Genomic DNA, 25,904 nt, shown 5'->3' on the forward strand with positions numbered 1-25,904 from the left:
ACTTTATTCCAGAAAAACTCTCCTGTCACAGCAGTATCCTCACAGTGGCCATCTACAGTAAAATGCATGGTTGGCTTCAGTTTGAATTTTTAAAATATTGGGAGGCAAACAGGAATTCCAACTTCTGTGGTTAAGAAACTCTGTAAGACCCATTATAAAATTCTGCTGTCAGCTGCACCTTTATCACCCTGGGAAATCTTACTGAATGCAAGAATGTGCTATCACTCATTTACCACTGCTACTTTCCTGACTATGGCTATTCCTCTGGCTTCTGAGTTTAGCTGCTTCAGTCTCCACTGTTGAAGGTCCTGCACCTGAAGGTCACAGTCTGATACTTGTTCCCCGTGTTCTGTGCTCAGGTGTGATTACCAGAGCCTTCAGGACGTGCTGGGACACAAGTGCCACACCACAGCACAGCCAGCCTAGCCAGTGTCTGTGATGTGAGCTTCAGCCACTCCCCTGTCACTCCCCGCAGTGGAGCCAGCTGGCAGCCCCTCTTAGGAAGCCATGTTGTTAGACTTTACAAAAACAGATCAAAAAGCTGTTTTTTCTTATAAAGTTAAAAACAAATGGGACCAGGACTGAAAGCAGGGCTCTGTGTGGTTTTCACAGCTGTGTGGTAAGTGTATGGGTCTATGAAAGATGAGATTATGGTGTGCTGTTAGAAGTGCAGGAGGCAGGTAACCTTTATAAGGGTCAGATTTGAGTTACACCTTTCTTCTAGATGTCTGGCATAATATTTTGCTGTTTTGAATGAAAGCTAAATCTAATCTTGTGTCCTATACAATTGTACACTCCTGTCCTTTGGCAGTTTCAGGACATCTCCACAAACTAAAAGTGCACGTGCTGATTTTAGGCCAAGGGTGGGTTTGTGTGCCTGGTAGGATTTGGGATCTTAGAAATAAGCTGTGAAGTCATGCTTTCTTGAAGTTGAAAATGAGAAAATATCAGGAGTTAAGGTATAAATTTATAAGGTGAGAAATTTTGAGAACTGATTTTATAATAGTAAGTGAATGTTGAGAAACATTAGAATTCTCTGAATTTGGCACTACAGCCTACCAAGACACATTGTATAATCATGAACCTAAGCTACTGGATTTGAGATGAAGCAAGATCAATAAGTATAATTCTTGTTTATGGACGTGAACCTGCATGGGGCTAAAGGCTAATAAATCTTCAGCTCAGTGTTTAAAAGTTTTGGTTTGCCTTCAAAAATAATAGTTAGGCAGTAAAATATAGAGAGAAACTTCACTATGAGAAACAGCACATTTTTTGTAACTCTTAGCTATTAATACCAAGCTGTACACATGTTAAAATAGACTGCAGTGGAAAGGTTAAGTGTTATCCTGCAGGTTTGATAAACTCAACTGTTGTTGTCACAGGTCTTTAAATGACTCTATTGACGGGTTTTCTTTTTTTCCTCTTTCAGTGCCTGCCATTGCGTGCTAAGTTTTCTCTTGGCTCTGCCTGGCAGGAAAAAGAGGAAACTAGAAAACCCCATTAGTTGTCCATTTGCAGAATACCCAGGCTTTACTCTCAATACACAAAAAAATACAACGGTAGGAAGTTGTTTCACATCCGAGCCAAGATAAGGTCCTGGAGGTTTATTATTTTTGTTGCCTGATAGCATCAGGACTGGGGAGCAGGGGGCAGAGAAGGAACAGCAGATCAACATCCCATGGGGACAACAGAAGGGAAGACAGACAGATAGCCAAGTGCCGACAGCTTCAGTCAGTGCTCCCAGAGGAAGTGTTGGTTTCACCAGATGAAATTAATACACAGAAGTCTTTACAGAGGCATTCAGATGTGACATTGTTTGAGGGGCCTGGCTATATGGCAGATGTATAAAGCACTGAATCATTTGTTTACATATAATTAGGTCTGTATTGACAAGCCAGGTTTTCCTTTTTTTTAATAATTTCCTACATTAACATCAAAGAGCTTGTTTTTATAAAGAAAACACATTTCCCTTTTTGTTTTGCTTTGCTATAGCTCTGTATTAACATCAAATGCAAATCATGACTCACGCAAAGGAGACCTGTATGTGTAGATGTAGCCACATTCATGTAAAGCCTCTAAAACAGACACAATGTTAAAAAATTTCCTTAATTTGGATATGTTCAGGTAATTTTTTTCTATGTGATCCTGTGCAGCCTTAAAAATTTTGTGACTACCACATAATTTCACTGTGCTTATTAACTTTCAAACAAGTTGGGCAGGGTTTAAGATTCCAGGAATTGGGTCAGGAATTGCTTCCTTAGATACTCTATAGAAAGCTCAGTGTAATGCTGTTAAGACTTTGATCTAAGGGGTAACTATGCAGAAAACACGACAGAAATATATTTTTAAAATATGAGATAATTTGGTATCATTGGAATAGGAAGCTGTGATAAAATCTGGGTTTAGTGGTATTTGCCTCATTTGTTTTTAAATGCATTTAAAATATTTCTAAACTCTACAGTAATAGCTCAAATACAGTCTGAGATAAATAAATCAGCATTTTGATAAAATTTTTCATCTAAGATGAGGGAACTAAAATGTTTTAAAATAAGTGTATTCAGATTATAAGAAACAAGGACTTCAGGAATGTTTAACATTGAATAACATTATTAATAATTTTTATTCAAAAAGTATATACAACACACTGTTTGCACTGACCGCCGTTTGTTTAATGTTTATTGGAAATTTTCAGTGTAGAAGTTGCTTAGTGTACTTGTGTTACATTAAGAAATTAAATTTAGAATGTTCAATAAATATGAAATCATGGGGTTTTTTTCACTTTTTCCAGTGAGTGTTGTCCTCCATATTTAAAAAGGATAATCCTCTGATGTCTGAGCAGAGGCAATAGTGATCGAGCTCCTGTCCCACAGAATGTCATACCCATACTTTCCACCCCTGAAGCTTTCTCAGTATAAGTTTTCTCGTATTTCTGCTTGGACTATCAAACAGAACAAAGTTCTTGGAGACCCACAGTGGAAGATGCCATCTTTTTAGATTAACACTGCTGAAGCTTTCCAATAGCTTTTACTTTAATTTCTTTTTTTTTTTTTTGTTCTTAAGGCCGAGCCCCTGATACCAAAACTCTCAATTTGGAGGCAGCTGGAGTGAAAACTAATTCTGAAACTGGAAAGATTATTGTTGATGCCAGTGAAGCTACTTCTGTTCCTCACATTTATGCAATTGGAGACATAACAGAGGTACTGAGTCTACATAAACTATTTTACAATAACAGGAAGCCAACTTTGTTCCTGACTAATAACTAGTCCCCAGATGTAGTCATGCTCTAGTGTATATGTTAGTGTTTTGCACTTTTTCACTTGGCAGGGCTGGAGTGTTTATGCCAGCCACCTGGGTCAGTAATTTCCTTCACAGGGATCTTGTGAAGTATCTCAGCATGAGAGATTATTGCTGATGTTTATCAGGGAATGCATCATTGGTCAGAGGCTAATAATGATGTCTTTATCACTCCTATTATCTTTCTAATAATGTTTTTATCACTTCTGACATATGACTTCATACTGCCTGTGAATGCTGAGTGAAAGCAGTTCTTTTCTTCTGTAACTGAGTACATTTACTGGGAATGATTATGACAAGTTCTGTGACTTCATTTGGGGTATTTTGAATGGTAATTGAGAATAATCAAAAAACACCTTTTCAGCTCCCTGATGCAAAATGCTTCAGACAAAAGTATTTTCCTATAGAATATGAAAAAGTGATTTCTGAAAATACTTAATGCATTTGACTTTTGGGAATGATTACGCTAAATGAACATGGAGGGGTGTGGTTTTTTTTTTTTGTTTTTTTTTTTTTTTTTAAGAACAGGACATTATAACCTATGCAAAATAATTTACTTGTTAGAGAGGTAAAACCAGATTCTGTGATCTTATTCTAGTGCTATTGATAATCTATAGTCATATATTACAAGAATGTCATGATAAATGTGCACTTAAATACTTTCTATCTGCCAATTTTCATTTTACATAAGAGCTCAGATTATCTGCTATAAATTGGGCATCCTCAAATATGTTGATTTAATAAAAAATGTTTGGATTCTAAACTCTAGAGTCTCAGGAGGATGTTGTCATCATCTGCCTGCTGTGCCTGGAAAATTTGGGCAATATTTAGAATACAGAGCAATGCTGGGCATTGCAAGATACAGAGTTCTCTCACCTAGTACTGAACTTTATGGAATTGAGGCCTTTCTGTCAAGATTGTTTTTCATATAGTGCAGGCATCTGCCTTACAAATCTGGTAAAGCTAAATACTGTAGCAATATCCAAATAGTATATATAGATAATTTTAGAGACATTTAAAACATTTCTCATTCTGCTATGTTTAAAATATTGTAAAGGTATCTCAAAAGTATAAACCTTACAGGTGCTTTTAGTTTCTGAAGAAATGTAATGGATTAAATGATGTCTTGGGAATAGCCCTGCAAATTTCTGACTGGACTCTGGAGCTGCCAAAGATACTTAAATCTCATAAATCTGCTGACCACTTCTGACCTCTTCCCTCTGTGTAGACATGTCTTTCTTCCTGTCTGTCTCCATCTTCATGTGGACTTGCCATTTCCTTTTAAATTGCATTAAAACTCTTTCCTTCTCAGATACTTCTTCTTTATTTTTTTCTCCCTTACTCTACACAAATCCTCTGTCCTGTTTGTCCTTTCCAGTCACTCAGAGCTTTGGGATTTTGTGGAGTTCCTCTCCTTTCTTCTCATTTCATGTGCAGATTCCCTCTGTACTTGTCACTTCTTGGATACTTCCTAAAGTTCACTTTCTGCTCACAACAGCCTTCTACACCTGCTTAGCCCTGATAAATATACCTTGGCTGGCCTCCTGCTTCCCAAAATTTTCTTTTTAATTTCGTCCAAGAAGCAGTTGTTAGAGGCAATGCTGGCAGGGCTTAGATTCTGTTGCTTATTTTGCTGCCAATCTGCAGTGTTATTTTGGGCAAGTCATTTCCTTTTGGATGCTTTTTGTCTTCTGCCCTTTGAGGGTTTAGTTAAATAAGAAATATAAAGTTGGAGGCAGGATGCTCTCCTCTTTCCTACTCTGGATCTAAAAAATCATGTCTTCATTTATTTGTTAGTTTCATTTTGATGTTAAAACTTGGATTTCCTTTTCCTGCTTTTGTCCTTATTAGTGGAGATTTTTGAACTTGAGTGGTTCAATAGACACTTCTAAATATAAGTGTTAAAACCAGCAGCACAGTTCTATGCTGTGTCCAGTGTACATTAGGGTAAAAAATGAAAAAGTTAGGTCAGTACTCTGAAGAATATTCACTTAAGCTTTTATCTGGATATTGGCTCAATGGAGAGAATTAAAGAGATCATCATATAGTACTCATACATTTCAAGTGTTTAGAGATAAATACTGCAACTATCTTATCTGACTCCAGCACAATGTGACCTGTGTAATTTCACTTAGTAAGCAATGAAGTTTATTTGAATGCTTATATTAGTTTAGTATTTTTTGTCCTTTTTTTCTTTTTTTTTTTTTTCCCAGAATTAATTTAATAATAAATTTCATTGGCATGGAACCAGCACTGGAAGAAATTTCTGTGTTGGTGCATGTCTCAGATTAACACACAAGATTCAAAGACATTCTGCTAAGAGCCACAAAGCTGCAGAGCTTGATTGTGGTACTTTGTGGGTGTGGCCTACCAAAAGGGCACGGGAAGGGGAACCTTGTTCTGTGAGTGAGCATCACTGATCCCTAAGAATCATTATAAAAATTATTTTCTCCTCTGGTGTTCCTGCTCAGGATTTCTCTTTGCTCTGCTCTGTCCCCATTAGAGTTTCTTTGCTACCATAAAATGATTTTACTCAAATTTTGTGAGTAGTTCCCAAGCCCTCCTCCCTCCTTTACCATTCCACGCTGAAAAAATACTGAATTGCTACCAAATAGCAAGAACTGCTTCTTTTTTTTGTTTTAATTCAGTGCCCTGGCTGGAAGGGGAGTGAGAGAGGGGGCAGCTGAGTTTCCTGATTGCTCAGAATGCCTGTTTTCATTTGGGAGCCCTACCCAGCTAATACAAATGAGAATCTGGGTGTGATGGGTGCCTTGTTGCATCCCTGTGTGACAAATGGAATCCTAATGTCACCCAACATTTCATTTGGAAAAGGATAAAAAATCTTCCAGATGTCAGTCAGTTTGTGTACCCTCAAAAAACATTATTCAAGTTTTGGCAAAATATTTTCAACTGGCAAGTGAAATTGCATTTCAGCATTTTCATCTTCTATAATCAGGATCAGGAAGATCAAGCTGGAATTTTAGTTTGAATTCTTTTTTTCAATGCTGATATAAACTCTCTGTGTTAAAATCCTTCCTCCAGTAGTGTTCTTGTTGAAAAGCATGGCACACACTATAAAGACATTTTCTCAGAAGGAGATTTATCATATGGTCAGGCTGCTCTACATCTGTCATATTTCAAAGGGTGTTACAACAAAGATGTGTAGAGAAAGTGGAATGTACAGTATGTTGCTTTGAATAGAAATGAGACCAAAAAGAGTTGTGTTAGTACAAATACACATTACTTCAAAGATTTTTAAACTCTCTTAGGACCATCTTGGTTAAATGTATAATCCATTGGAGGATTCTTATGAACAACTCGGATCCATAATTATCAGCAGAGTAGTTCTACACATGACTGCAAAGTGAATGTGCATTTCAAATATTTACCAAGGAATTTCTTTAAGTCATTGTTTATGAGGAATTGGGCTTTATCTGCATGGATGTTTTAGTAATTAGTTGGGTTTTATGGAATGCAAGGCAGTGCTTTCACAATTTTATCTCTCGTTCCAATCTTCTATTCATTTCTGGAATGCCAAAACAACATATATTTCCTGCTACAGAAATGATTGGCAGACATGTTTCAGGCAAATGTGTGTAAGAAAAAACAAATTTCATCTGGTAAATTGCATTTACAGACTTGAAAGTCAAAATGCTGGATTTGAAAAATTGTGACTTGACGCATGTTAGAAGGAAAAAGGGATAGACTTGCAGCTTTGTGATTTGTCACGAGCTGTGGAGGAAAAATAGATTAGCCTTCATTAACAATTCGAATTGTGATTTCTCTTATCAGGTTAGATATAATGTTTCAAATTGGTTTTTTGCAATTGAACTTTAAAGTGGTTATTAGTACAGATAAAAGCCTAAATGCCTATTAATATGTAGATAATTAATATGCTATGTGTACTGAAGAAAATGGTAGCTAATACCATGTACCCAGTCTGTCTACCAACATACAAAAAAAACTGGTAAAGAATGGATTGCAGTAAACTTTTTTCAGCCCAGGACCAACAGAGGAAGTCAGTAATAGTGTCTACAAATAGCTAGGTTTTGTGCCTATGTTCTGTAAAATGCGTAAGACAAAATTTTTTTTAAAGGTCTGATATTTTAAGAACACTGTTGCTTTAAACTAGGCTCTTCTTGCTTTAAAAAGACACTTTGAAAAATTTCCCCATGGCTTACTTTGGTGAGAAAGGGTGAAGTGAACAGTCAGCATGTGAATATGTGCTGCTTTTCAAGAGGTGACATGATAAGATATAAAGATTTGACATATTTGCGACTTTTTCCCCCCATTAAGACAGATAGTAAACTCAGACTTTAAATTTAGACAGAAATTATTATTGCTTTTTCTATTTGGAGCCCTGGCTACCAAGCTGGAATTCCAAAGATTTGGCCTTCCTCTGACCATTGTCCCAGGAGAAATCTTTGGATGCCGCTTCTCCTTAAGTTCAAACAAAGCTTTGTGCTCTCTTCTCAGGGCCGTCCTGAATTAACACCCACAGCAATAGCAGCAGGAAAACTGCTGGCTCAGCGTCTTTTCAGCCAGTCTTCAGAGCTGATGGACTATGACAATGTGAGTTATGTCCTTTTTTCAGTAAGAACAATCTTTGGCTTTTTTCTTGAAAAGAGTTTTTAAGGAATTATGTTTTGACACCTGGAATCCAGCTTTGACAGCAGCCACGGTGGAGCTGTGTGCCCGAGCTGCACCTCTCAGTCATGCACAGGTGTGTGCCAGGCAGCTGCTGCACATAGTTCAGCACAGCAGTAACAGCTTCTGCTTCCTCCTGAGCAGGTGCCTACCACAGTCTTCACTCCCCTGGAATATGGTTGTGTTGGCCTGTCAGAAGAAGCAGCTGTGCAGCGTCACGGATCAGATAATATTGAGGTACGAAAACATTTTTAATTTTCTAGTTGGTGTCAGAGTTACCCTGTGGAAAGGCAGAATTTTCACTGCTGTATCAGGTAAAACTTCTGGTCCCCAAAATACTGTGTTTACAGTTAGGGAGTTGGTGTCTCCAGAAGTGCTCAGAGCTTCAGCAGTATTGCAGCAGGTTACCTACTGGTTTAAAAATCCCTGATAAGTGTGACAGATTTAAAGCAGCTGCCATTTTAGCAAGTTACATTGTGCAGCATCATTAAATAATGGTTATGTTACTTTCTACAAGTTACCCTTGAAAAGATGTGTTACTCTTACTCACTTGCCCCAAGAAAAATTATTAATGAGAAAATAAGAATTTATTATTCAGAATGCAAAAATTACTGTTTGGATTTTGCTGTGGGATGCATTATTATAGATATGAAAAGATCTTGGATTTCATTATTTTCAGTAAACAAGGCATTGAACCTTTGGAAGAAGCTTAAAAATGCTGGATTTTTTCCTTTTATTTGATGCATTAGTCTGAGTAGCATTATTTGTGAGGTTTTTTCCAGTTTTGTTTTTATCTAATGATTCTCTGAGAAAGGTTTGTGTTAAGCTCTTACTGTGATTTTCATATTTTTCTTGAAAATAACTATCAGCTTATAAATAAAATTTTGTACAAAGGTATAAATATGTAGTAAGAGTAGTTGTTATAGTAATAAATACCAAGTTTTGACATAATAGTACTCTTTAACACAAAATGTTATTATTTTTCCTACCAGGTATACCATGCATATTACAAACCTTTAGAGTTTACAGTGGCTGAAAGAGATGCAACTCAATGCTATATCAAAGTGAGTTTTGTGGGCTTTTAACTTCCTTTTAACTTAAAATGGGATATGGTACAGCCAACTTTAAAGAGCACTGTTTGGCAAAAAATCATCTCAAGATGCATATTCTTGGTGGCAGATATCTTGCAATTGCTTTACAAATATTAGCATTTTTCAGAACTGACCTTTTGCTGATAAAATTCATGTTTGAACTGCTTTTAAGGTCCTAAGATATTTTTGAAATTCTACAGAGATCAATGTTACATGTAATATTTATATTGACACCTCTTGCCAAAAGTATGATATCTTAAAAAAAAAAAATTAAAAATTAAGCATAAGGCTTACAAAACTACAGTAACTATTCAGTCTCTACTCATGAAAACAAAAAAGCTCCTGGTTTGGAACAAAGTACCACACCTGAAAAGGGCCTTCTGCAGCAATCTGGTTGCTTCAGTGTTAAAAAGGTTTTTGATGCTCTTAGCTACAGTAGAGAATCTTGGATAAGATGAAGTGTAGTGTTGGTAGAATATATCATAGTTTTCTTTTTTTTTTCTTTTTCCTTTTCTCCTCATCATCAGGGAATAGTCTTTTTTGCATAAAGACTATTGTCCCATCAATTATACTGTACAATATTATATTGTTATTTTTATGTAAGGAATGTCCATTGTCAATAATTGCTATCAGTTTTTCTGACTGTATTTTTTCACCTCTGAATTATGTAAATGCTAACCATAAGAGTCCCAAGTTCCAGTGTAACAAAGGTGATATATTCAATTTTATATATTCCTTTTGAATTATGTCAATTAGAGTAAATATTTAAGGGTGAAGTAGTAACAGCATAATAGTTATTGGATGATATTTAATATATTTACTAAACTGTCAAAACATATAAACAAACATTTAATTCGAATCTTTCAAACTCTATTGCAAGAATTTTTTCTTTGAAGCCTCTTAATATTTAAAGTCCCATATAAAGATTGCTGCTGTTGCTGGCATTCCTGATGAAAGAATTTAAACTGTTACTGAATAACAGAACTTATTAGATTAGCAATAATTTAATGCTTGATGGGAGGATGCGGGGAGAGACTGACTTTTGTTTCATAATTTTAAAGATGGTGTCCTTACAGGAACTAAAACGTTTTCATTAAATTCTCTAATAAAAGTTAAGTGTGCAATGACTCAGGCTCTCCTAGATACTTATTAACCTTCATCTTTGGCTGCCTCTGAGGCTGGACTCCTTTTTAGGTTATGTGCCCCATGTGGTAAATGTATCTCACCAAACATGCTGCAGTATTTACTGACTGAATCACAAGGGCACAAAATATCCTGGAACTGGTAGTGTTCATCTGTGAAAATACAGCTGATAATGGTAGTGGTCATCTATGAAAATACAGCTGATAATGGTAGTGGTCATCTGTGAAAATACAGCTGATTAAAACAACTGCACAGGCTTGGAGAAGTGCTGGTGGCCACTCAGTGGAAAAGAGCACTGGTCTGGTCTGGTCACCAGACTACAGAAAGCACTTTGAGGATTTCATACAAATGGCAAACAACAAAGTATTCAACACCAGAAATTACTGTTGTCAGTGGCTCCCTCAAGTCTGAAAGAAATACACTAAATAAAGCCTCAATTTAGGAAAGTGCTTAAGGACAATAAGAGTAAGACTTAAGTAAGTGCATAAGTTTTTGACGTACTGGAAATAAACAGCTGAACTAGGATCTTGGGGCACTCCAGTTTCATTTAATTCATCTTCATGCCTTATCTTTAAGTGTTCTAAGAGAAGATCTATTTGTGATGTATTGTTTTCAGATGGTGTGCTTACGAGAGAGGGAGCAACGAATACTTGGCCTTCATTTCATTGGACCAAATGCAGGCGAAGTTATTCAAGGATTTGCTCTTGGAATCAAGTAAGTACAAAAGAATGTCTCTAGCTTCTAAAGCCTTCTTAAGTTATTGTAAGATTATAAAAGATAGCTGCCTAGTTTTGGCAACACTATAAAGAATGCATGTTTTTTGTTACTTTCGTGGAGTATTGCATATATTTTCACTAAAAATACTGCAGTTCTTCATTAAGTTATACTGGATTTAGTTACTGGATATAGTAATACTGGATAGAGTTAGGAAACAACTGAGGAAAATATATTGTTGATTTTATATAGTTAAAGCAAAAAAACAGAATTAAGCATTAACTAATGTTATTTTTTTCAGTTTAGCTTCTTTTGCATTCTGTGCACAGGATAGGAAATAACCATATAGTTTTGCAAGTTACTTCTTTAAAAATATATTTGTGCTTCTCAGAAAAACCTTTCTTTACACCTGCCAAGCATTTCCTTTCCTAATCTCATCTTTAAAAGAGAACTTCTTAAAAGTTCAGCAAGGTTTGCATGAATTCTTATATTGCTGGGATATAAGCTAAATATAGTATAGTAAAAAAGAAACTTCTGTAATATGATGGGAGAGGGAAGATACTTTTGTTTGAAGCCATCTCATAATTGCAATAGAAACCTCACCCTTTGTGATGTGATCTTGTTTAAGATTTTGCTCAAATATTAATGTAGAAGTCCTCCGTTTGAAGGAGCAAGGAGTGACTTCAGTCCTCTCTGGTTAAATGGAAAATTCTTGCTATGCTTTTTGTGTGCTATAATTATTGCTTTTTTGTTTTTCCTTTCCCCTTCTTACTGCTGATTCACATCTTCAGAAATGTTGATTCCTATATTTACATTACAAAATTACAATTTTTAACTCCCTCTTCAAATAAAGTAGTCTGGGACATCATAAATCATCATCAGTTGTGGTAGTGTCAGTTCATTTTTCTAAATTTGATCACCATTTTACTGCAGTTTTAGTCCTGCAGTTGTGAGTGACTATTATAAATGAAAAGCAGAAAGGATTAAGAAGGCAGGACCGCAAATATTATGTGAGGAATATCTTGGAAATCACTGATTGCAGTGTACCCTCAGTACACATTTTCAACATGTGTTTGTAGTCCATTAATTGCCAGTGGTATAGATTCTAGAACTACATTTTTTAGGATGTCATTGTTTTGAAGTTTTATCCAAAATAACCATTGAAAAGGAAGCACATGAAACTGGAGTGCTTTTCTGCCTTGCTTGAGGGAAATGAAAACTTTAGCCACAGTCAGAGGTTTTCAGCAGGTCAGATTCTTGTATTGGTTTCTATTGCATTTCACAAATCCAGAGCTTTATATGTGGAACCCCCACTGCAAGAGCTGTTCTTCTCCTTTGTCAAATATTAGGTCTTGCTTCAGTCTCTCCAAAGAATGATTTTTCATCTTCCCTCCCCACCCAGCACTCCAGTAACATCTGTGGTCAGCAAAGATCTTTTGCTTGTCAGTGCTTTTTCGGATGTAAGTGGAGACACCAAAATGCATCTATGGCTTCCTTCCCTGTATTTTGTAGAGGGAGATAACATTATTCCGTAGAGAGCTTGAAACAATCCTTAAATTTAGGGCCATTTCAGCTATTCTTACAGCATAGCCTGCCAGGAATAGCAGTTCAAAAGAAAGTAATCAAGTCTTTAAAATGTTACTGGACAAGTAAGGGAATTAAGCAAGTGGGATTGTAGCACCAGGGGTTTTTGATGGGCTTTGTTTGGTTGTTTGGTTTTTGGGTTTTTTTTCAAATGAGAGACTTTTTTTTCCCCTCACTTCTAACATTGATATGTTCAGTGTAAGCACCAGAGACTTCAAGTTCATGGAAGAATATTCTGGTATTATTTCTTTCAGCAGATTCTTTCCAACAGTTCTAATTAAGATTTTCTTCCCTGTGTGTATGTGTGCATTTTTTTCCATCTGGAGTTAGTGAAACACACATGTATGTACAAGAAAAGCTGAAGGTTGCAGTTTTGTCATATGTTTTTGCCACAGGCTCAGTTGTGACTTAGGGTAAATTGCTTAATTCTCTCTGTCTCAACTCTTATGACAATTCTTTCCTACCTCAGTGTTGGGAAGTTGGGCGTCTACGTATTGTGTAAGTGCCTGAGAAATAATAGCATTGTTTGAAGATCAAATGCAACTCCTCTACCTGATCAAATGGACAAGAGCAGAATTACTTTGATGTTTTAGGACCTTCCATCTGCTTCAGGTGAATCGCATTTGACTTTGTGGGTAATTTTTTTGTTGTTGTTTTTTGGTAGATGTGGTGCTACGTATCCTCAGATGATGAAGACAGTTGGCATTCACCCCACCTGTGCTGAAGAAGTTACCAAGTTGCACATTACAAAGCGTTCTGGCCTGGATGCAACAGTCACAGGCTGCTGAGGTTAAATACCATCCCTGGAAAGAAGGAAAAAAACCACAAAACATATTTGTAAAGAAAAGAGGCACTTAAAGTTGAAACAGCTTTAATGGTTCAGGTTACAGGAATCTTTCTTGTTCTCCTTGTAGAGAGCTTTTTCTCACAGCCAAAAAAATTTTCCTTGCACCATCACAGTTCTAAAACCAATGTAGTCCTGCTGCAACAAATCTCTTTCTAAATGCCAAAAGCTCTTCTGTTGTTGGAAGCTAGGGAATAATCACAGTATTTTATATGTGAATATAGCTAAAACCCATGACATCCGAGGCCATCTACAAATGAAGCAGTTGTCATTTGGGTTTCCCCAAATGAGGAAAAGAGAGGAAGAGTCTCAGATGCTGGCAGTCAGACAGGGCATCCCTTAGAAGTTTGGTGGGATGCTTTGTCCTGCATTCTTGGATTGCTCATTACTGGTGCTCATTACTGAGACTCTGCGTTCACTAGTGGAAACAAGTTCCTGGAGTGGGATACAAAGGGTAAGCAGTCATCTTTGGGTTTTTTCCTTTAAAATGTAATGTGTGAAGGAATTTAATAGAAAATCACCTGAAGCTCTACTGCTGCTGGAAGAATCACAATGGATTAATCAGTAGCAGCCTGTCACACTGTTGTGGTAAGGACTGAGAATGAATTATCTCAGAGGTGCTGAAGGAAGAGTTGGGTTTTATAGTGGCACCTCTGCCTACTCCTGACATTTTTAATTCAACTCAGTCCAAACTAAATTGACACATCTCCCAAAGTACTGCTTGAATAGTGTATATTAATCTGACAAGTAGAGTAAAACCCTCTAATAATCCACCTTATGCAGCATTTTCTGTTTTATAGAATGCAGAAATATGGCTGACCTTGAAATATTTTCTTGGTTTGTTTTTAAGACTTTCTTACTGATGAGCTAGAGACTATATCTGAACTGACTTACGTCTGGCTTTAATAAAACATGTTACTGAAGAGAACTACATTAAGCAGTGATCCAGAAGAGAAATGGTCCTGCCCTGAGCAAAGATATAAAAAAATCATCTGCAACTTTTTCTTTCTTTTTCGTGTACTGACCCGAATAAGAAAGCATTACCGTGTTGCAAATTCTGGCTGATTTTCGTGTTCACCAGAAGGGGGAGATGCTGGCTCATATGTGGCAGGAGAGGAGCTTCTTGTGCAGAATCCTGTTAAGAAGGTAGTTTAACAAAGACAAACCGATCTGCACTGAATTTCAATCCCAGTCATAATTGCAATATTTTGTTGTGCACAGTCACAGTCTCTTGCATGCTTTACAGCAGAATAAGTGCACATTGGAAGAGAGCAGCTTCAGGTGAAACAAAATATATCCTTTTTGCAGTTAATTGATATCTGTGTTTTATGTGTGGAATTTGTTGTTTTCTTTCCAAACGTGTTGCAGTTTTGAAGAATAGTCTGATGATCACATATATATCTGCTATTTTAATTTGATTACTGCAGCAACATAGACAAATGGTTGGTTTATATCAAGTGGGAAATAATTTTTACCATGAGAATTGTACCTGTCTGAGAAACTATTAGACGAAAGGGATAGAAACTTCCTTGTAAAATAGGATTTAACAGCATTTATCACACTCTCATTGATATGAGAATATTAAATTTTCAATTTTTTTTTAACTTAACAACAACAGAAATATATTTTCTCTACAAATTGTCCTGAATTTTTTTGTTCCATGTTTCTGTGCCATAAAATAGGAAGTGACCCCATGGGACTCCAAGTGGCATTCCCTATCGGATCTGCTGATGCCATTTTTAATCTGTGAACTCATCCATAAGTTTGTAGTTGACAAGATATATTTGGATTGGAAGTGTTGTTGAAACAATGCCTGAATTTTGCAGCTGCTTTTAGAAGAAACAATGAAAACTTTATATCTATATAAATAGGTGCATACCTGCACGTTCAGAAGTTTGTTTCCTTTAACAAAGGGCCTTATGAGTATGATGCAGCCAAAATCCTTGCTAGATTTCCCTCAGCTGTTTTTCAAAAAAAGACTTCAGAGTAAATTAGGGTTTCTAAAAAGTTTTACTTAATATTTCAAAATATGGAGATACAGTCTAATAGAGATTTTGCTGTGAGAAACAGCTCACCTCTGAAAAAGCTCTTAAAGTTTATGCATGCAAGATTTTCTATCCAGTGATTACCTATTACAGTTCCTTTTGTTTCCCAAAAATGAAAGCATTGGTGTTTAACCATGTAAAATCTGCTTCTCTTCTCTGCCCTACCAATGCATCCAGCAGAGTTGTCTGTCCCTACAGACAAATCAATGGAAAGAGGAGTTAATTTCATTCATCACAAAGTTCAAATTAATTATTTGGGCCTGCAAAGAGAGAGATCTCAAGGAGATGTGACCTCAGTGTATATAGAGTGTGAAACTAAGGCATGTCATGGTTTTCAGAAGAAACAGAACTGTCTTGGTTTTAGAATTGCTGAGTGGCCTGCATGAAATTGTTCCTGTCTCTTCAACAGCAGCCTGGTTCTGTTCCTCGTTTAATGGAAAATGCTGTTGCCCCCTGAAGTAAAACTAAGTATACAATCCCACCTACATAAGAATGTCAGAATCAACAGCAAGACAGAATAATGACAAATATTGTGATTGTGCTTTTTTTCCTGAAGGATTCACCAGGGATGGTACTTAAGAATTGTTTTTAAAAGCCTGACTAATGTAAATTGAAATAATTTATGTACATTGCAACTTACTGATTGCATGTGAAAATGTACCAAAAAAAATGTGGTCAGGCTTCTTAGGATGCCAGCTGATGAAGATTTGTTTGTCAAACCACACTGTGGTGCAAACAAGTCGGAGCTTTGCTGGGTCCATCATATGTGTGATCTCAATATTTATTCTGTTGTGAATTAATTCATTAATAAAGAGTATTTTTTTCTAGTAAATGCGTGATTGCACTTGCTTAATTTTGTACATGTGATTTCTGCTTACAATAGATATATTTGTTGATATTAATGATGTCTCTCTTTATTGAAGTATGTATTAAGAAAACAAAGAGGTAGACAGACTCAGACCTTTTATTAAGGAAATGTTGATACCTCTCTGTATCAGTGAGTAAACTGAATAACCACTGAGATATTTCCAGGCTGGATGACCTCTTATTTTAAATTTAAATTTAAAAAAGCTGTAGACTCGGTAAGTATGGTTTCAAATATTGTCTTGTTTACTCCAGCTAACAAGGTCTAACAGGTATTTTCATTGTCCCTGCATGCTGACATGCTTCTTGAAATCTTGTCAAGAGTAAACTCTCTGAGTGCAGTCAGAGCAGTGTACAGGGCTACAGTATTCTACATGAGCGGTTCACTTTGGGGTTTAAACTAGAACACAGAGTGGAGAAAATGCATTGCTACAAAGCCAATTAGTAGCTGAAGGTATTGCTAGGTAAAAATATTAGAAAATTAGTAGAGAAAGTACTAGAAAATTATATTTAGAACTCTGAGAAATTTCTCTGTCAGAAAAGTAAGGGAGGACATTGTTCAATTCATCTCAATTTTCTTTTATATCTTTAAGTCCACTGATTTTGATAAAAAGTTACCATAAAGTCAGGTGATACTGAGCTTCTGAAACAGACTAGTTTAGTATTGCATCAATATATGCCCTGGATTTGAGAATTAATATTAACTTTATGTAAAGGCATTTCTATTTCTGCATTTTTAATCTATTTTAATTTCCTGAAATATTTCATTGCAGGTTCTAAATAACTAGGATAGCTAGTAACAGTGGCTAAAAAAGGGAATAAGGTAAGCAGAATTCTTGTTTATTTTTTGCTTATTTTCATATACCACTTAATTCCAAAGCAAAAAGAATAACAGACAAGCATACATACAAAATAAATTGGGAATAGAATTTAGTGCATTATTTATATTATACCTAATGATAGCTTATTCTCAAGGTGTTGTACATTTAAGTTTTGCCTTTTCCCATTTCTGCATGTAGTATATTTTGTTACATCTACTGAAAATTATTTCTACAGTTTAGATTATTCCAGGCCAGGAGCTGGAAAAGATACTTCAGTACAACAGATAGGTATTTTTTTGCTAGCATGGTTATTCTGATAAAAACATTAAAACCATGGATGCCATAGTGTTTCTAACTAAAGCAGTTGGGTATTTTAAAGACTTGAGTTTGAAGAGTTCTCTTCAGAGGCTCATGTCTGTCCAACAAAGTAGGCAATTCTGTGCCCATATAAATTGCCATTTTTCTAAGTGCCAGTGACATCAGTGTATTCAAAGTTAAGGTTGGCCATTAATTTCAGTGGGATGCAAGTATGTGTTTTAAGTGCTTTGTTAAAGGGGAATCGATATAAGCATATGCCAAAATGTCTTTCATTATTACAGTTGGGGAACAGGCTGCAATTATGATTCAAAACATAAAAGGTATAATAGACATCTATGATTAGGCAATGAAATATGCCTTTAATAAGCATAGTGCAGACAGTTTGTTTTGCAATACGTAAACTTGTATAAAATTCATTGACTTTTTCATTCTTTCAGATCTGTGTGCTCTCTTTTAAGAGGGATTTTTTACTTTAATGCACAAAGTTTTCCTGATGTCCTTCCAGCAGAAAGGCTGGGTTTATGTGCATTTATTCTAGTGCCAAACTTGGATTTTACTGGGAAAAGAGGAAACAGCAGAGCAGACCTTTTTTTTCTTTTTTCTTTTTTTTTTTTTCTTTTTTTTTTTTCCTTTTTCCCAGGGCAGCATGCAACAGATATGCTGTAATTACCCTAACTGATTTTTTAAAAAATTGAATATTTCTGTCCACTACATGTCAAAAAGTTAATTATGTTTCCGTTGTGGTACTCAAAGTCAATATTGTCAGCTTTTCTTAGTTCTAATCCTCGACATTGAATTTTGATGGGCCAGGTGAAATATCCCCTTCAGCACCTTACTGCAATTCTTGTCAATCATCCTGCCATGAAAAACATGCATATTACAAAGGCTTTGGCAACACTGCATCTGATTTGAGTCTTTAATCTTATATGCACCTTAAGAAAACATCATTCCAACTACTGACATTCTGTTTGGGACATGAATGGGATCCTATTTACAGTGGGAAACAAAAGAAAGTTAGATAATCTTTAATGGATATAATGGAACTCTTTGGCCATCACAGTGAAAAGGCTTAGTAAACCACAGATCTAGGAAGAAAACAATTATGATGGCAAACCAATGAAGAAATTAAGCAGAATATCTGAGGTAAGTAAGAAAATGCACATTTATTTACTCATAATGTAATTGTAAAATATCTTGCTTCAGGCACTGTTGGATTGAGGAGAGTGTCTTTTTTTGGAACCCCTAGACTTTCTGTGCAAGGAGTGCTGCTCACTGTAGTAATTTCTGAGCATGGTACGGTGTGTGCCACTATTTTTGTTGTTTCTTATAGACAAGATCTAGCACATCTGAAATCTTCTGGTCCTACAATGGAAAATTAACATCATTCCCTAAGAAGCTGGAATATAAACTAATAAGGCATGTTTCCAGAATCTGATTGCATCAGTCAGAAAGATATAGTATGAAAAGTGGATATTCCCTGGGGGGAGTGTGAAATGAAGACCAGTCTTGTTTGAACAAGGTGCTGTGCATTGTTAGCTGGGTAGAGATATTGGGAGTTGCAGCCTGTCAGAACCAGAATCTCCAAGGAGAGGGTGGGGGGAAATTTTTCCAGGTAGAAGTCTCAGCAGTTTATAATAGAGTATGTCCAATATATGAATACATTTATTTAAGGAAAACCCTTATACTCCGTGGAAGATGAACTATACCCTTACTCTACCTCCTGCCCTGTTTTCTTTCAGATCGTACAAAGACACAAAAGACTGTAGGGTTTTTTCTGTCCTCCTTTACTTTAAAGCAGTATGGGAATCAGGCTTGTTCCTTGTTTCAGCATAATGCCAAAGACCAAGATCCCTGTACTTCAATCTTTCACAAGGAGACTCTTTTCCCAAACTCTGCAAGGAGTTAGCTAGGTGGTAACATAACTCAAAACAAATTCTAAGCAATAGATACCTTTTCAGTCCATGTCTATTAGAATATTGTGTAAAATATTGCCAGTAAAATAAAACATTAAGGGAAAGAAAACAGTGAAAAAAGACAGGGTTTAAGCTTTAAAGAAAAACTGAGAAAATAAATAAATGTTCCCTTCTTCGTTGGCTCCCTGTGAGGAAAGGCCCAAATGCATTTTTCCGTGGTGTACTCCCAACAAAACAGTTAAAATTGAAAGCTTGTTTTACTATTGTCTTTTTCTAATGTGTGAATGAACCGTAATGTAGCCAACCAATATTCTGTTCACACTGTGTCAGAGCAACAGGTTAGAAAGCAGCTTTTAGCTTTATGCAGGAGGTTGAGCTCAGCAATCTTTATTTAAACAGCTTTGTTCAACAGGGACAAAGGATTGTGTTTTGGCATTTTTATTTAATCTTGATAATCTTCCTTTTTTCCTCTCTCTCTCAAAGGATCAAGAGGAAATGCAGTAATTTTCAACTTCACACGAAGGCTAGTTGTACAAACACAGCTGAAAACATCAGGAAACGCAAGCATTTTCCTCAGAGAAATGGAGTCGAGTAATGTTCTGCTGGCAATAGACTCCTGGATAATTGGAAAGATGTTGTTAGATGCAGCAGTTTGGAGCAGAAGGGTGTTCACACTGATAGCACTGTTCAGTTTGGCTGTCTTAGGTGAATGACTCCTGTAATGTACAAAGCAGAAATTATTAACCATATGACAGGAAGTAATTTAAAGAACACAGGCTGTTTTGGAGACTTAAGAAATGGTTCTTAGATTGTTAAAGGATACTTTTTTAATCATATAATTTACACCACACCAAGATCTAATTAAATCATGGCAGCAACTTTTGATTTTTGCCTTTTCCTTGAGTTTATTTCTTAGACATATTTCAAACACAGGAGAAAATAAGGAGAGTTGACACTTCAGACTTTGATTGCATTCCTGTCCTTGTTCATTCTACGTATATCCAGAGTTTCTAAGGGTTTCAGGTCAGGACTTTGGTTCTCTTTATTAATTAAAGATTTAATTGTTATCCTTGAATTTTTCTCGTTCCACCTTTTTGCAGGAGGCTCATTCTATTTTCTTCAGCTACTTTTAGCCCTTTTTAAGTGTTAATAAGTGAAGCCCCTTTTGATGGGGTAAGAGTCTAATTTATTCATAAGAGAGCGTTCTGGGATTTTCTACTTGCATCTTCCTTTAACTCTTTTGTGCTTTCCAAATCTGGAAAGGCCATAGCTCCAAAAGAGGCAATTCTAAATAAGTCCTGTCCATACCCATGGTATTGTCCCCCCTTGAAGAATGAGAGACCAAACCATTTGAGTGTTTACAGCTGGACCTTCTGAAGGGCATCATCTTTCCTTAATAACAAAATGCATCAGATTCACAAGCTGTGACAGCAGTGCCTGAGGGTTCCCATGGCAGTGGCAAAGTGGAACATCTGATGAAATTTGCTTGTGAAATGCAAGGCTGCCTTTTTTGTCACTGAGGTTACTGAGAGACAACTCTGAGGTCTTGCAGTTTTTGTATTGAGTAGCAAACTCTCAAAGTGCAAAAAGCTACCCAGGAATGATGAGATTGTTCATGTGTGGGCTTAAACATCCTTGTGAGGCCACCTCATTGTCTTATGCTCTAATTCTGGAAGTCCTAATATTTCCCAAGTTCACAAGTTGGGTGAACATTTGCTTTAAGCCATTGTGTTGATCCCTAGGAACAGCAGAGGGGGGTGCCCCCTTGGATCTCCATTATTGATTGAAGCACTCTCCCTCACTGTACTTCAGTGAAGTGTAGCCAAGAACAACAAGATAAGAATTAATGTAAGTGACAAGGGAGTTCCTCAGACTCTGCCAGTGCACATTAGCTTGGCTGAAGAGAAAAAGAAGCTGGTACTTTAGTCTTTTGAGTTGTGAAGGGTCTGGTCAGTCCTTGAAGGGGAAGCACATGAATGGCCCAGTTGTCATCGCATTTTATTTTTCCTCCAACTTTGACTAATGGTGCATTTCCTCTGGCCTCCCACGGGCCGTCCGTGGCTGACTTGCTTTGTCACTCTTCACATGGAGTTGCTGCCTTTACTGTCCACGCTGTTCCCATGGCAGGAGCCCGGTGTCCTCTAAAGAAACGCACAGGCACAAACCATCTGTCATTCTTCCACTCCTCTTTCAAGCCACCACTTCCCATATTGTGTGGCCTTGCAGGCTGAAAGCAATCTGCCTCCCCCTGCATGCCTGGAGTACATGCCAGCTCTCACCCTACTTGATAAGAGACCTCCCAACACTGCCTGTGAAAATACTAATGGGCATCTCCCAGTTGATAACCAGCTCTGCCTTTTTATTGTGCTCATGTTGTGAGAAGTGGTCTGGATCAACAAGGAATTGTCCCTTTTTCAGGCAAAGTTACTAGGGTCAAATTAGGTGTGTTGTGAAATTAATCATTGCAACCACAAATAATTCGTAGTGTGCTATGGACAAAGGAGAATAAAAGAGAGACTGGAAGAGGAAATTATTGGAGGGCACAAAGAACCAAAGTGATTGGGAAGGAGGGAGGAGAGAATGGCTGGCAGTGCTGTACAGGATCTTGAGCTGGGCCTGTAGACTGTGCTGGATTTGGTCTCATGCACCTGTGGACTGTGAAATAATAGAACAAGGTTATTCAATGCCATTTGAAATGCTGAATTAATCCATACACAAGATGTCTTAGAGAGAGGAAGATACCTGACTCTGCACAAGAAACACTGCTTTTATGTATATGTAAATTGATTATATTCTTGCACATCTCCAGATTATCTGATTCACGTGAATCTAATCTCTGCTGGAAATGAATAATGCAGCATCTACTGAAAAGCCTAAATTTTATTTTCTGGAGTGAGAAGCCTGACTTTTGTGCTGAAAATACAAATCCAAAGGTGTGCTGAATTTGCTTGGAAATGCTGCAAAGCTATTCTCATTTCCTGTAACTCTTGCAAGGTTGGCCCTGTTCCATGGCTAAGCCCCAATTCTTAGCCAGCCAGGATGAAGTGGCAGGAGAAATTCACCCTCTCTTTCATCTTCTAGTCTATCTAGGAAAGCAAGAACCAAGAATTTGAACCATTAATTCCTAAGTCTGTGACTTGATTTGCTGCAGTAGAAACTGTTTTAAGGGTTTTGTCTTCTCTTACCAAAACTAATTGTTAATTGCATCTTCTTTTATCCAGCCACTGCCACAAGGAATGACTGCCTTCTGTGCTGATGACAGATCTGCCCCTCTGCTATCAGACATTGTGCTTTTGCCATCTCAGTTTCCTAAGGACTGCCTCTGCCTGGGAGCCAGTGGAGCAGCCGTGTTGGAGGCAAAACCGTTCTCTGAGGAGGATGATGATGGATGACAGAGTGATTCCCTTCCACATGGCTGAGGTTGTGTTAATTTTTTATCCCCTCCCCAATATCCCCCTTCTGCTCTGAATTCTTAAAACAAATGTTGGGTTTGCTGTATGAACAACACACAGTTGTTATAATGACTTGGAAAAACGTATTTTATGGCACAGGATGCAATGCATCCCTTGGTCAAAATTGTCAGGAAAGAGATAATTGCTACAGGTGGCAGAGGCTGCTGGACAGCCATCAGAGGGTACCCAAGGAATAATTTTGAATGCCTCTGCCAAATTTTTAGTGTTTACAGCAGCAACACTGCTTTCTTTTCTCTCATTACTGTCATGTATGTGATTTTGCTCCAGTTCTCATACTGGCCTCCCTCCTGTGCTTGGGGAAGAAGCAGGTCTGGCATTCCTACTGCACTGAGGTTCTCTTGGGCCTTAGGGAATGGATTTGCAATGATGTAGCTACACTGGCATAAAAACCCTGGCCATGTACCAGCACAAAGCAGAGTTCGTCTGGAAGCAACTTGCTCTGAAAAATATCTGCAAGAAGTATAGGTGCCCTTATGGAGATGGGTTCTCAGGACTGGATCTCAGCCATGCTGAGAATCAGCTTTGTGTTGATGTACTTCCCTGAAATATTCTTTAATAGTTGAACAGTCTTGAACAGAGATCATATTTCCAGTTTGGGATTCCCTTTATACATCTTTCATTAATACAGGGATTCTCCGCAATCAGAGACCAGCACCGCAGAACAGCTGGATCTATTTTGGCTTGACAAGGGGCATGGGCATTTTTTTATATATATTTATGGCTTTTGTGAACATTCAAAATGCTTTTTATAATATTAAAAATAATCAAGGGTTCTGGAAAGAATTCATCCTGCATTACCATCATCTGCAGGAGTTCTTCCATCTTTCTCTAGAATATGTATTACTAGCTGACACTGTGAGCTAACTGGTCCAGTCTGGGAATTCCTAGCTACAGCTTGAAGAAAAGGGAGGCTGTGAAGGGAATTGGTATCTCTTGATCATCAGAGAGAGCAAATACAATACAGGCGGCAGTCTGGCTGCCCCTGGAGCAAGTCAGAAGCAAGAAACTTGCAAGCAGGCACCTCAGAGAGTTCCCCAGAGTTTTGCTTTGCCTGCTGCACCCGCTGTGGTTACTTGGTAGGTTACTCGCCCTGCTTGTCTTGAGGTAGCTGGAGTTGAGGCATCTGTTTTCCATTTAGAGCTTGGAGGATGCCCAGGTCTGACTTGGCATGCTGTCTGCACTGGGCATCAGCAGTACAGATGTGGAAACCACAAACCCGATTAATATGAGCCTAGAGTAAAAACTCAAATAAGCTTATAAATAAAACCAGACTTGCAGATTATTTGTTTCCATATTAGTCTATAATAGACCCTACTCAATATGTTTGTTTTATTTGGTTTGGTGACCGACATAGGTATTTATATTTCCAATAAAAATTTAAATCAGAATACAACAGATGAAGTAAGCTTAAATTATTTCTGCAGAAGATGATTGCAACTGTCTGAAGCATGTAATTCCTTACATGAAATGTTAGCCTGCTTTGAACAGAGATGTGACAGACTTCTCAGTATTTAATTTACCATTCCATCATAGCTCCATAACCTACATTTATATATTAAAACAGACTCCCAAATGGACTCTAATCCTCAATAAATAATCCAGAGGTGTTGGATGGCTTGGTGGGTCTAATTCTAGGTATAAGCATCATCTGTGTGATCTTGGATGAGTCACTAAATGGTCCCCATGTCCTAGCTTAAAGTGGTGACTGTCTTTATCCCTGCTAGGCTCCTGCTGAGCTCTGAGTTTGATGACCTCAGGTGCTCCTTCCCAGTGCAACTTCAGCTGCTCAAGTGCAGGTAATGAAACCATCCAGACAAGAGAGTTCCCAAGAACCATTTGAGAAGATTCTTCAGTAGTGCTGGCAGACATTTTACTCAGTGGAGCAGATCTCTTCAGGGAACCAATGGCTCTTAATCCAAGGGTGAGATTACTTTGATTTAGCTCCACTTAAACACAGCTGTACCAGAAAAATTCTATGGTTCAGCAGCAATAGGAGATTTGGTCTATTCTGCCTGCATTGTGACACTCAGGATGGGACACCTGCACAAATCTCTGATCTCACACCTGTGCTGAGCAGTATCTCCAGGTGACCAATGAGACCTACCTGGCTTTCAGACCATACTATGGTGACATAACAGGAATTGTGCCTCACTCCCCTAAACCTCCTAAACAGACAATAGAGGGAAATAAGCACTTCCATGTGCTAGTTTGGATCTCACACAGGCTATCAAGGGAACATAAAGTTCCCAGTGCGATGAACCTGAGCCTTGGATAAATACTTGCAGTGACTTTTGTGCTTATGGGGCTCTAAGACAAATGAGTAAACAAACAATGCTCTCTTCCCATTTCTGCCTTGCAAAAACATAAGGGAAAAACTTTTACACCCTTTGTTGGGATGTTAGTGCCAGAGTAAAGATACCAGCCCTTATTCCATTCAAATGTCCAGGTTTCATTTCCAATTGTTTCTCTGGAATCCTTTTTTTTTCCCTCTTCTTCAGCTGGTTGAGCAATGACTGTTCTTATAAAACGAATTTTCAGCTTTGTAACAGTCCTGACTTTTCAATGTTTGAAAGGCAAAAGGGTCACTCAAAGTAAACTCTCTTGTGCTAGATTGTGTTTTTCCACATGGACATGTTGGAGGCCACTCTGTGCTGTCAGCCCAGAAAGGCCAGAAGATACCTTCAGACTCCCCAGGTGCCTCTGTGTTTGTTTTCTAATGTTGTTGCATGCGTAATATCATTAATATTACATCCGAAGCTTGTCTTTATAAACAGAGTCAACACGTCTAACTTACTAGTCAGCCACTGGGAAAAAGGAAAGGATTAAGTCGCCACTGTAAGGAATTAACCCTTTTCATTGCCTAAAGAAGAAATCAAAGGTGATACAATCTCTTGAAACTGCAAAAGGGACTTGATTATTTTCTCTCACAAATTAGTGGAAATACTTCCTTTCTCTTTGGTCCTCAAACGTAAGAGGTGTCCTGCAGTATTCAGAAAAAACTGGTGACTTAGAAGACATTATTTTCTTTCCCATGGTCTATGCCATTGAAGGGCAGGAAATCTCCCTCCTACCCACCTTCTTCTTTTTTTTCAATCTCCATTTCCCTGCAGGCTGCCTCAGGTACTGGGCTTGGCTTGGCATGTAGACACAATT

General features: G+C 37.5%; 1 protein-coding gene and 1 long non-coding RNA gene across 2 annotated transcripts in view; both read left to right on the forward strand.

The window, feature by feature from the left end:
- Window positions 1–16,194, forward strand: part of TXNRD2 (thioredoxin reductase 2) — a 31,997-nt gene extending 15,803 nt beyond the window's left edge. Inside the window, exons 12-17 of the mRNA XM_033075457.1 lie at window positions 3,061–3,197; window positions 7,771–7,866; window positions 8,086–8,178; window positions 8,934–9,005; window positions 10,792–10,889; window positions 13,138–16,194. Coding sequence (XP_032931348.1) covers window positions 3,061–3,197; window positions 7,771–7,866; window positions 8,086–8,178; window positions 8,934–9,005; window positions 10,792–10,889; window positions 13,138–13,261 — 620 coding nt within the window. The 3' untranslated portion in view covers window positions 13,262–16,194. The remainder of the gene's footprint in view (window positions 1–3,060; window positions 3,198–7,770; window positions 7,867–8,085; window positions 8,179–8,933; window positions 9,006–10,791; window positions 10,890–13,137) is intronic.
- Window positions 16,195–16,678: 484 nt separating this feature from the next.
- LOC117004596 lies at window positions 16,679–25,546 on the forward strand. Its single transcript, XR_004419651.1, has 3 exons — window positions 16,679–17,049; window positions 22,500–22,698; window positions 24,476–25,546. It is a non-coding gene; the product is annotated as an uncharacterized LOC117004596 (long non-coding RNA).
- The last annotated feature ends 358 nt before the right edge of the window (window positions 25,547–25,904 follow it).

This window comes from Catharus ustulatus, chromosome 18 (assembly GCF_009819885.2).
Source record: "Catharus ustulatus isolate bCatUst1 chromosome 18, bCatUst1.pri.v2, whole genome shotgun sequence".
Taxonomy (NCBI): Eukaryota; Metazoa; Chordata; class Aves; order Passeriformes; family Turdidae; genus Catharus; species Catharus ustulatus.